At 48.5% G+C, this 12803-nt stretch overlaps 1 protein-coding gene across 2 annotated transcripts in view; it reads left to right on the top strand.

Annotated features, from left to right (window-relative positions):
• LOC146859237 (polypeptide N-acetylgalactosaminyltransferase 17-like) overlaps window positions 1-12803 on the top strand; it is a 1122647-nt gene that overhangs the window by 449527 nt on the left and 660317 nt on the right. For both annotated transcript variants that reach the window (XM_085649922.1, XM_085649923.1), the window contains exon 4: window positions 4092-4266. In XM_085649922.1, coding sequence (XP_085506048.1) covers window positions 4092-4266 — 175 coding nt within the window. The remainder of the gene's footprint in view (window positions 1-4091; window positions 4267-12803) is intronic.

Below are 12803 nucleotides of genomic sequence, written 5' to 3'. Positions count from 1 at the left end.
ATCAGTGTCTGAGTGGGTCTGTCAGTGGGTGTGTTAATGCCAGAGTGGGTCTCTGAGACAGTCTATGAGAGTCTGAGTGGGTCTGTGAGTGTTTGAGTGGGTCTGTGAGTAGGTGTGTCAGTGTCTGAGTGGGTCTGTCAGTGGGTGTGTTAGTGCCAGAGTGTGTGAGTGGGTATCTAAGTGTCTGTGTGGGTGTGTCAGTAGCTGTGTCATTGCCTGGTCCACAGCACAACTGCACCTGCCCCTTTATCCATAAACAGTCCATAGTTTTGTACAAAATATCTATCCAAGTGGAGTACTTTCTACTGTTAATTACTAAGTGCTACCTCCTAAAGTAAATGAACAGTACATATTCTGCACTACAGCTGCATAATGCAGCATGAGGAAATGCCACAGTGGCCTTGTGTGTGTTTTGGCAATGTGGTTGTTCCTCGTGTGGGTTTATCCAGAGATTTGTAATAAGATAAATCTTCTTATGCAGAAGATGGCAAGAGTACAAAGAGGTAAATTTGAACACAAGTTGGTCGCACACTGCTCGTCACACCAGCAAGTTGCCCCAAAGGACTGTGGTGAATGTAGTGGCGACGGCGGGTACGCCTATGCCACGATGTGTAAAAAGAAAAAAGTATGTGTTGCATTTAGCCATCCCTGGACACGTGTTTCGAGGTAGTTGCCTCTCGTCAGCAGGGAGCAGGACAATGTAAAGGGGTGCCGAGTGGACTGCCAAAATGTAATTAAAACAGGTCAAATACCTCTCATGGCGCGCAGGTGCAGAACCAGGGCTCGTCAGCCCGATAGCTCACGGGAGCCGTAATAATTTGAACACAAGTTGGTCGCACACTGCTCGTCACACCAGCAAGTTGCCCCAAAGGACTGTGGTGAATGTAGTGGCGACGGCGGGTACGCCTATGCCACGATGTGTAAAAAGAAAAAAGTATGTGTTGCATTTAGCCATCCCTGGACACGTGTTTCGAGGTAGTTGCCTCTCGTCAGCAGGGAGCAGGACAATGTAAAGGGGTGCCGAGTGGACTGCCAAAATGTAATTAAAACAGGTCAAATACCTCTCATGGCGCGCAGGTGCAGAACCAGGGCTGGTCTACAAAGAGGTAAATATTCACCAAACAAGGGTACTTCCTCTTAACTATATGAAGTAAGGGCTTCTTGGTTTCATGGAGATGTCCTCATCTTCCTTGACATAAAGCACTCCTTACCAAACTCAACAGGAAATGGCCTGAGGGGGTCGCTTGGGAAGCTGTCCATCATCCTTGCAAAAGGCAGGTTGACCTTTGCCTAATACTAAGGTGCGCAGGGCCAAATGGGTGAAGCTTCCAAGTGATTTTCACATTTTCATACTCGTAGTCATTTAAAGGGAGAACCATGGACTCTGCTCTCACCAGGACAGGATAGGAAAGAACCCACTTGGCACAGTCATATACAGATTGCGCTCCAATAGATCAACAATGCAATCACCTTCACAAAGCCTTTCAGATCATTTTTCAATATGGAACAGCCAAGAAAACACACTTGCTGTGACTTCACCAAGCCCAGGAGTTAGGATCATATGCCCTTTATAGAAATGGCACTTAAACTGTGGAATCTGCTATGTTTATATGTGTGAGTGCTTTACTGTTGAGGTTTAATTTTTGTGAGATGAGCATCAGGGCCAGAACTGCCTTGGGGACTCTATCCCCCGGCCTGGCCACAACTTAGTGGGGGAGTGGGCTGCACGGCCCACCCCTCCCGGGCCGATTTAAGCACCAAGGACCCCAATCCCCAGGACATGGCCAAAATACTGTGGTGGGCTGTAATGCCCACCTCCCCATGCTGACCCCATCCCCCAGGGCATCGCCATGTGTCGCTGGGTGCCCTGGACCCAACCAGGGCACCAAGTGTGCAGGATGGGGACTGGGGGAGCCTCAAGGTCCCTGTGGTCCCAGCCGGCTCCCCGGTTCCTGCGGGAGCCGGCATTGCTCTTGCACGCAGGGAGCTGCTGATAATGCAGATCCCTGCATGCCAGAGCAATCGTTTCATCTGCTTCCCTGCCCACATGAGCACTTTGTCAGCTTCGGCCAAGCAAAAGCAAACAGCTATGTCCTGAGGGTGGGCAGCCCCAGACACAGCAAGAACCAGCCCTTGGGGTGGCGGTCTCCAGGGCTAGTAATTGCTCCAGAAGGCTGTACAGTCAATGCCCAGGCAGGTGGCAGTCCCCTGGCTGTATATGGACTGGGAGGGGCCCCCCTCCCACATATATTTTTAATGTTGGAAGTGGTGGTCCTCAGGGTGCGGGTGTACAGCTGCTAATTATTGGTGTTCAGATTCAAGGGGCTAGTGGTCCCTAAAGGTTCTAAAGAGCCCATGGAGGGGGTCTACCTAGCCCCTCTTTGTTTTTAAAATAACGTCCCAGCGAGGTAGTGGTCCCCAGGGCACCCTTGAGCCCATGGAGGGGGTCCATGTGGCCCCTCTTCAATATTTAAAATAAAGCCCAGGAGAGATGGTGGTCCCTGGAGCTCAAAGAGCCTCAGGATGGAGGCCTGGTGCACCCTCCCTTCCTTTTCCTCTGTAATTCCCTCATGATCCCTGGACCTGGCCCACCCAGGGGCTTCTTGAAAAACAAGGACAGGAGACAGTGATATTCGCAAATATATGTTAATTTTACCGTGAATTAAAAAAATGCTTGTTGCCCTGCGGGTGTCAGCTGAGGCCGAGTCCCAAGAAGGCTGCTAACACTTCTTGGTTGAAGTGTTTGCAGGCAATCAGAGCTCTCCAGGTCTCTGCACGAGCTTGTCATTATTTGTGAAAGGCTTCACTATTGTAGATCTACAAATTTAGATTTCCCTTAAATTCTCACAAACCTCTGAATGTATTTACACCAAATGACAAAAAGCACAATCTGCGGACCAATGGTGTAATTCCGTTCAGCGGTTCGGGCTGCAGGTGAGTCTAAAGGCTGTATAGGAATTAACATGGGAAAGCACTCTTTTTGACCCCCGCCTTTTTTTCAGCCCCCACTTGACGAATCGCCCTGAATCTTCCATACACAATAAGATTCAACAGGACACTTCATTTTGGAAATTTTCGTGAAGATTCATCAAAAGGTGCCAATGATATAGGCACATAAAAAAATGCTTTTCCTATGGTCCTAACTATCCCTACTGATAACTACCTACTGCTGGTGGTAAATATATATATATTTTTTTCTTGTTTTTAGTTTAATTTAGCGCATACTTGATCCAAAGGTTCAGAGCATTTTACAAGATCACCAGTTGCATTACAGACAGACACATGGGGAGATTAAGTGATTTGCCCAGAATCACAGCATGTTGAGTGTCCCTGCCGAGTCTCAAACCCGGTTCCCCAGCTTCGAGGTCAACCGCTCTAGCCATTAGGCCACATCCTCTCCTCTAGTTGTATGTCTATATATTTATATACACACAGGCAATGCAGGTACAGGTAAGAGCGGTGTAGCGGAATATTAGGAAGTCGACATACGACGGGATAAGGAAAATAAAATAAATAAAACCACTTACCTTGCGCTCCCTGCATCGGCGAGTCGGAATAGGGATGTCACTTACCTGATATATACTTAAACATGCCATTATAAAAGCATGTGTGGTAAAGGTAATGTGTGGTAAAGATCTTCATGGTAAAGGCAATGTGTGGTAAATGCATTACGTGTTAAAGGATACGCAGTAAAGGCATGTGTGGTAAAGTCACTCATTGTTAATTTCTTACAGCCAAATGTATGACATTTATAGATGTTCTGGAGTAATTGTTTATGCAGATTTGAATTGCTGTGGAACAACGTGCATGAATAAATGTGAATATTTAAATTTGTATTATTTGCTCTTTTCTAAATGTCATTTCTCAGTCAGACCCAGGAGCGCTTGAGTACCATTAAATTGGGTACAGTGCTTAGATATAGAAGAAGCACCGTATCAAGCGCTCTACGAAACAAGTTGTTATTAGGTGTATAAATTAGCATAAAACACTCTGCAAATGAGTACCTTAATGTTCATTGTCCAGTGTCATATACCCTGAAGGACCCTTTATTTGTGTTTTCTAAATGTATGCTCTCTTGTTCCATCCTCTAGAGGAACTGAAGGCACCCTTGGAGGAGTATGTTCAGAAGCGATACCCCGGGCTCGTGAAGGTGGTCCGCAACCAGAAACGAGAGGGCCTAATCCGAGCCCGGATTGTGGGTTGGAAAGCCGCTTCAGGAGAGGTTACTGGCTTCTTTGATGCCCACGTGGAATTCACTGCTGGCTGGTAGGTTTGCAATTTGAAACTATACAGAGCAGATGATTATGGTTCCTGCGAGGATATGTAGATGTTACCATGGATGTCAATTTGATGCCCCTGACACTGCTTTATTAGGTCTCGCCCGACCCAGCGCATGCGCTGGTCTGGCGAGACTTTTAGTTAGGGCTTCAATAAATGCCACCTTGGCCGGCCTACAGCTTGCTTGCATGTGCGCGGGCGCGCGCTTACGAGCAGAGGCCCCCTATGGCTTTCCTCTGCTCATTAAGCGCATTGCTGGCTGCGCTTGATTGCGATCTCTTTCGCGGCCACTTTGCTGTGCATTACTTTTACGGTCGTGCTTGTTTTTTCTTCTTGCGTGCTTGTTTGAATCTGCATTTGCCAATAAGGTTATTCTATACTTGTGTTAAATTAATCGTCACAACCTCATCTTAAGAAATACAACATTGCACACTTTTTGAGTTTGAGTTTGAGTTTGAGTTTAAAAATTCTTATATAGCGCTCTTACACCAGCGGTTTCATGGCGCTGTAACTGGCAGATCTCCTCAATAGGCAAGGAAGAGAGGTCGGGTGACAGAGGATTAAATGAAAATTTTGCTGAAGAAGTAGGCTTTAAGTTTCTTTCGAAACTGGGAATATGGGGTTAGGGATCTGAGATCAAGGGGTAGTGAGTTCCAAAGGGTTGGGGCAAGGGTCGCAAATTTTGAGCCCCCCCACTTTTTCCGGTGAAACCGGGGAACTATCAGGAGGGATTGGGAAGAAGATCGGAGCTCCCTAGTTGGCAAGTAGGGGATAATCTCCGAAGAAATGAATGTAGGGGCCGTACCCAATCGAGCCTGGTAAGTGATAGATGCAAGCTTGAATTGGATACGTTCCCGAACCGGAAGCCAATGTAAAAGTTTCAGAAGGGGGGTGACATGTGAGGGTTTAGGAAGGTTAAAGACCAGCCGAGCCGCCTGGTTTTGGATCATCTGCAACCGCCTGAGACTATATGCAGGTATACCTGCATATAGGGCGTTGCCATAATCCAGGCGGGAGATGACCATTGCAAGGACGATCAACTTCAAGGCCTCAAAGGTGAAAAATCGAGAGACCCTGCGGATGGTGCGAAGAGACAGAAAAGAGGAAGAAACCACAAAACTAACCTGGGAGTGAAGGGTAAGGTGAGAGTTGAGTTTAATACCAAGGGTTTTGACCGAAGTAGAGGGGACCGGAGAGGGACCAAGGGAAGGGGGCCAAAAGAGTGAAGACCAGGGACTGGAACAACCACCCGTCAACACCAACTCGGTCTTATCAGGGTTGAGTTTCAGGTGGTTGAAATCCATCCAGTCCCTGATGAAAATCATAGTGGACTGGAAATTAGAGATAGAGGCAGAAGAAGAGGACAGATTAAAGACAAGTTGGAGGTCATCCGCATGTTTTCTAAGGACAAACGTAAAACATATTGTTAAAATGCTGTATTTGTGACTGCATTTAGCAGAAGTTAACCACCCTATTGCTTATACTCCCGGAAATGTAATGCATGCTTGAAGTTCTAGGAAAGGATCATTTGCAGTGGAGAGCATCTAAGGTAAACAACAGTCCCTCAGCAACGACCTGCTTTGCTTGCACAAATGGCTGTCCCTGACAATGTTCTTAAGAAATGGTTTTTTGTAAACACCATCCACGCCTTACCAGAAGACGAAACAAAATCGGCATTGCAGGTAAAGCATTTCTGGTTTTCAATTGGGTACCATTAAAGCAAGCAGGGAATAGCAAAAAGAACCCTCAGTAAATGTAATCCAGAGCTCGCTATAGAAGTAAAGCTCAGCCGATACATGAGCAATGCACCCCCAACTACTAAAAGGTAAACATGGTTTGCATAAAATATGCAAAATTCAACAAAACAACACAACAAAGTAACCGGAAACGCCAGTTTTAATTATTATTCCTTTCTCTCTGTATCAAAGTGGGCTTTAAAATGATATGGGTTAAAACAGCGTGGACCACTGACGCTTTTCCAAGGAAACACCTAATAGGGTCCTAAATAATAAAGATGTTATCAGCGCTATTGTTCTGAACGCCCAATAAATGACAAACATCAATGCTGGAGTTTACAATGTCAGTTTATTTGAGCAACAGACAATGCATCTTATGTTTTTACCCACAATTTCCATATTTAGGAGCCGTTCTCGAATTTGCTGTTTCCAAGGGCTCAAATAATCCCCCAAAGTCATGAATACCCACCTTTCCTACCTAGCTACGACCTGCTGAGTGAAATAGAAAATATTCGAGATAATAGTCGAGCTTCAGAGTTTTTAGAATAGGCATGAAAAGAAATTATCTTCAAAGACAATGCCTCATAATGATGTATTTCATGATTTAGTATTTTCTTTGCTAGAAAAATAAGCATTGGCATAGCCAATAGGTCTCGCCTTTGGGACCTTCTAAGTGTTTAGCCATGCAACACTTGATGTTGTTGCACCAAAGATTGTGCTGGATAACTAAACACTTATAAGGTCCCAAAGGCGAGACCTATTGGCTATGCCAATGCTTGTTCTACCTTGCACTAAGGGGTCAGGAAGGGGCGGCAGTAACCTGAGTCATAATTTATTACTTTTTGTAGTCTCCACTGATTGTCATTATCCTAGACCATAGACGCAAAATGATCATCTGTGGAAGGCCTTTGGTGGGACAAGATGTCAATGTGATGTCATTTTCTCTAATCATTACATTTTAATGAATAATTGGTGAATGGATATTGCTGAAGTGAAGAAATTAAAACGCTTTCCTTATTGCCTTGTTCTCTTGCATATTCAGCCGTCTTTTCGTAAAACGCAATTATTGGGGATTTACTTAATTCAGCAGATTACGTAGAGTAGCCCACATATATTACTCGCTGTGTTTAGTGAACATTCTTCTCGATCCCTTAGCAGTCCTTGCCAAGTCTGTTGAAGCTTTGTGGCACCTTAAATAAATTAAATTTCAAAGAGGCAAAGTGTAATAGGATTAGGTCACAAAATGATATTGGTGGTTAAAGATAAATAAGCAAATAGGCAGACCACTCTGCCAACCCTTGGTAGTCATATGTTCTGTCTGGGAGTTATATTTGCATACCGTTTATGCTTTCATAACCATATGTGTGCTCAGAAGCAGGGTGCTACATTTAAAAGGGTAATCTGGAAATAGAAAGATAAAGTGAATTGTTTAATCTAGTTCACATTACAAACTGGAATGCATTTTCAGATTGTATTTTGTTTTTACCGCAAATGTTGACATCTATAAAATAAAGTATTACAAGTATCGATTTATTAAAAATGTTTTTAGGCTTTTGAGCAGCCAAAAAGGAAATGCGAAATCAGGTGGATAATTACGAAGTTGAACTTTATGGGCTGATATGTAGGTTTTTTTAGGGATTGTCTGCATTCACAGAGCCACAAAGCACAAATTGTACAGAGATCCTATCCTGTTCACTTGGACTTCTCACCTGAAGGTTCCTGCAAGAAATGCCATGATCCTCTCCATGGGTGGCTTGCTACATCATCGGGTTTTCTCCTCGCCAGTTAACTCATTTTGCTTACCTGTAGGTTGTCCACACGCTCTTGTCAGTTTAATTTCCGTAAGCCGTTTTCAATGTATCTTTTATTAATTATGTTTGCAGCCCTTCCGATGCCTGGAAGTGAGACTGCTCTTTTCAAACTGGTCATTAACCCTCAACTTACTCTATCTGGCCTCTTGATTTATCGCCCCCCTGGAAATGCCCTTTCTTGGACATCCTCACTTGCGAACATCATATCCCCCTTAATGCTTAAGGCAGCCAATTTTACCATTCTTGGTGATATTAATTTGCATCTTGAAGACTCGCAGTGTACTATCAGTAAACGTTTCTTATCTGATCTGGAAGCCCTCAATCTCTCCTTGCTTAATGTTGGCCCAACCCACTCCGCTGGACATCAACTGGACCCCATTCTATCCAATCTTCCCTTTGATTGTTCTCGGAGTGCTTGCCCTTTGGAGTGGTCCGACCATTTCGCTGTTCACTTCTCTTTACTTCACACTAAGAACCAGGAAACTAGTGTTTTCGATAAAGGTGTACCAATTTATCGTTGGGATAAACTCGATATTAACATACTAAATCAACACCTCTTAAACACCTGTCCTGCTGAAGGTGAGGTTCCTGTTTCGGAATTGAACACTGCTGTTTCTCATTGGCTTGCTAACGCCGTCACTACCCTTTTACCGCTGACCCTAAAACATTCTAGGCCTCACCGCCTCCCGGCACCTTGGTTCTCTGCTGATCTGAAGGTTTTGCGGACTAAATGCAAGGCCTTAGAACGTAAATGGAGGCACTCATATTCAGTCTCTCAGAAGACTGTATATAAAGAGGCATTAAAAGAATATCATTCCAAATGCAAATCTGCGAGAGCTGCCTATACTGTGGAAACAGTCACACGAGCTCAGAACTGCCCTCGTACTCTTTTTTCTGTCGTTAAAAAATTGACAGGTGCAGACACTATTCCTACTCCTCCAGCATTAGATGAGGCCCAATGTAATTCTATCTCAAAATTTTTTACTGCCAAAGTTGAGCGCATATACGATTCTATGAGCCCTCCTTTGAATGTAGCAGTATCTCATTTGGGACAGATTACTGGGACTGAACTGCCTCCCCCTTTGGCGCAGTTGACGCACTGGCAACCTTTTGATGACGCTTCGTTCTTCACCTGTTTAAACAGCAAAAGATCCGGCTCACCTCTTGATCCTATACCTGCCAAAATTCTCAAGCAGTTTGATCTCGAATCCCGGCGAGTTCTCATGAGGCTTTTAAATGCCTCTCTACTTGAGTCCCATGTGCCACAGGACTGGAAGCACGCAATGGTTGTCCCCCTTTTAAAAAAAGCTGGAGCCGATATGTCCAACCTTGCTAATTTCAGACCAATATCCTTGTTGCCTATACTCTCTAAAGTGCTGGAAAGGCATGTTAACACCCAATTATATCACCTTGTGGAATCTTCGGGATTTTTACATCCATCCCAGTCTGGCTTCCGCGCTCACTATTCTACCGAAACCACCCTCCTGGGAGTAACGGAAAGTCTGAGACACGCTATCGATCGCGGGGAAACCTCTGCGCTCATCCTTTTGGATTTGAGCGCGGCTTTCGATACCGTGTCCCATTCCATTCTTTTGGACTCTCTTTGTTCCCTAGGAATAGAGGGTCCTGCGTTGGCTTGGATTGCCTCCTTTCTAAGTGAGCGCACTTTCCAAGTCTTTTCCGCGAAAGCCACTTCTTCCACTTGTTCTTCGGCGTATGGTGTCCCCCAGGGGTCCATACTGAGCCCCCTGTTGTTCAACAGCCGTCCTCTGTGGTCCGCAACCTTGGTTTTCTTATTGACGACCAACTCTCCATGCGACAGCAGGCCACTAAGGTGGCCGCTACTTGCTTTGCCATCTTGCGATGGCTCCAGAAGATTCTCTGGATGCTGCCTTCCTCCACCAGACGAACCGTTGTCCAGGCGTTAGTTACATCTCGCCTGGACTACGGAAATGTCCTTTATCTTGGTGCTGATGTGGCCACTGTTAACAGACTTCAGGTGGTCCAAAATTCAGCAGCCAGACTTCTCTGTAACTTTCCGAGAAGACAATCGGCCACTCAGGCGTTGCGTGACTTACACTGGCTTCGGATCCCTAGTCGTATTAATTTCAAAGCCTTATGCTATCTCTATAAAATCAAGCAAGGCTCTGCACCAAGATATCTACAAAGTTTGGTCCACCCTTACAAGCCCAGACGCACTCTCAGATCTTCTGCCAATTGCGATTTTGTTATTCCTCGTTTTAAACTTGTAAGAATGGGGGGACGGGCTTTTTCACATCTTGCCCCTAAATATTGGAACACCCTACCCATTTCTTTAAAAATGGAAACAAATTATTTCGCTTTCAGAAAAAAGCTGAAAACCATACTTTTTCAATGATCTGTGCCGCTTTTGAGGTCTTAAGGTGTTGTTTTTTACAAGGTCTGCTTTCTTCTTGAGTCTATCCCTTACGCCGGGAAACCCATTGAGGGTAGCTGTTGCGCGTTATAAATTTCAATAAATAAAATAAATAAATATGTTGGTTGCGCTACGTTGTTTTTGAGGCGTTTAATTTCAAAAATTGTGTAATAGTTGCAAAAAAATTTTTTTGCAGCTTCCTGTGTCTGCTTTTTTTTAACATGTACTTGGGAGAATCCTTTACATCCTCTCGTCACCATGGTGGGATTTGTACACGGATGCCATAAACTCCTGCAATGGTGATATGCAATTTAGCACCAGTTCTAAACCCACTTTTTCAATAACCAATTGGCATTTATTTTTATTTTTGTACTGATCATTGTGGCCAACCTACAAATTGCTGCAAAGCTACCCGTAAAAAATGCAGACTTTTCTGGCGCCTGTCCAGTTGATGAGATCTGTAACCTTATTAGTAGGGCTGGGCGTATTTGGCGTAGCGCCACTATGCAGAATTTTGGAAAAAAAGTATGGAAAACGAGCGCAAGTCCTGAGGGTCCATGTGCCCGGGACAGGGGTCCCTCGTGCATGGGCAGGCTCCCCAATCTCCCTGGCCTGGCTGGGTTGAGAAGCAGGGACCGGCCCGGGGCCTGGGTTTCAGTCAGGTCCTGGGGTTTGGGAGCCCCCGTCCTGCGGCCTGCCAAGTGTCCATCTGCCAGGGACAAGGGTCCCTGGTGCAGAGCCCCGGAGACCTGCAAGTCTCCATGGGTCCCGGTCAGTCCTCCCCCGGGCGGCTGGGCACCAGGAGTGCCTGCAGGCCTCCCCATGCCTGAGGCCCAGCATGGGGTCTCCGAGCCCCCCAAGCCCTGCAGCCCCAGAGCCCTGCAGCCCCTGAGTCCTGCAGTCCCCTAGACCTGCAGCCCCAGAGCCCTGCAGCCCCTGAGCCCTGCAAGGGCAGGCGGGACTCTCCCGCAAAGGCTCGGGGCAGGCAGATTGGCATTATTTTGGTCCTGGCCATCTGGTCGCACCTCTCCCGTCGACCAAATGCACGCAATGCTTTCCAATGGGGCGAGCAGATGGCCGGGCCGGCCTGGAAGTCCCGATGGGGGCTCATTTGCCTCCCGGATCCCAGCCAGGGCTCCAGGAGGCCGGGCAGGTTTGTGCCTAGGGTCCCCTTAGCCTCGTGGTGCGCACGGGTTCCCAGAAAGAGGGGTAGCCTTCCTCCGGATTACTAGGGGCAGGGTATGCCAGGACACCCCTCCCGGGCTGGGGTTGCTCTGCCGGGGACCAGATGGGCTATGCCCGGGCAACACCTCCCTAGGCGTCCGGGGCTCCCTCCTCTGGCCCGAGGCTTGGCAAAGTGCCCGGGACGGGCTTCACGGGTCCCAGGCAGTCCTCCCCCGGGCGTCCGGGTCCGAGAGCTCCAGTGGTCCTCCCCGTGCCTGAGGCCCAGCCGGGGTCCCCGAACCCCCCGGGAAGCGGAGCCCCCGAGCCCTGCGTGGGGAGGCGGGAGCCCTACCGCGAAGGCTCGGTGGGGTAGACAGGAGTCCTTTCCGGTCCCGGCCATCTGGTCGCACCTTTCCCCTAGGCCATCTGGTCGCACAATGCTTTCCAATGGGGGGACCAGATGGCCGAGCCGGCCTGAAAGTCCCAATGAGGGCTCATTGCCTCCTGGATCCCACTCAGGGCTCCAGGATGTTGGGCGCGTTCGCAGCTAGGGTATCCTCTGTCACTCGGAGCACGTGGGTTACGAGAAAGGGGGGTGGCCTTCCTCCCGATTAGTAGGGGCAGGGTATGCCAGAACACCCCTCCGGGGCTGGCGGTTCTTTGCCGGGGACCAGATGGGCTATGACCGGACAACACTTTCCCGCCATCCGGGGGCTCCCTACTCTGGCCCACAGCGTGTCAAAGTGCCCGGGACGGGCTCCATGGGTCCCGGGCAGTCCTCCCCCAGGCGTCCAGGCCCGAGAGCTCTGGTGGTCCTCCCTGTGCCTGAGGCCCAGCCGGAGTCCCCGAGCCCCACGAGCCCTGCGTGGGCAGGCAAGAGCCCTACTTGCGAAGGCTCGGGCGGGCAGACGGGAGTCCTTTCAGGTCCCGGCCATCTGGTCGCACCTTTCCCCTCGGCCATCTGTTCTCACGCAATGCTTTCCAATGGGGCGACGAGATGGCCGAGCCGGCCTGGAAGTCCCGAAGAGGGCTCATTTGCCTCCCGGATCCCAGCCAAGACTCCAGGAGGTCGGGCGCGTTCGCGCCTAGAGTCTCCTCCGTCACTCGGAGCGTGTGGGTTATCAGATAGGGGGGTAGCCTTCCTCCGGATTAGTAGGGGTTCAGGAGCTCCGGCCGGGGCCCCTGAGGGCCCTGGGAGGTCAGCCTTCCCACCCCGGGCTCCGTCCTCGGTCCTGCCGCGTGGCCGGGTGCCCGGGACGGGGTCCGGCGGGCCTGGGGAGGCATCCCCTGTGCCTCCGGGCCTGGAAACCCCCGGGTGGGTCCAGGGGCCCCACTGGGCCCCGGGTCGGGGGCTCTGGCCCTGGGCCCCATCCTCCAGCCTGCGGCACTACCAAAGGCCCGGGACGGGGTTCCATTGTG

This window comes from Triturus cristatus, chromosome 3_2, assembly GCF_964204655.1.
Source record: "Triturus cristatus chromosome 3_2, aTriCri1.1, whole genome shotgun sequence".
Classification (NCBI taxonomy): Eukaryota; Metazoa; Chordata; class Amphibia; order Caudata; family Salamandridae; genus Triturus; species Triturus cristatus.
This window is presented reverse-complemented; position numbering and strand designations above follow the sequence as displayed.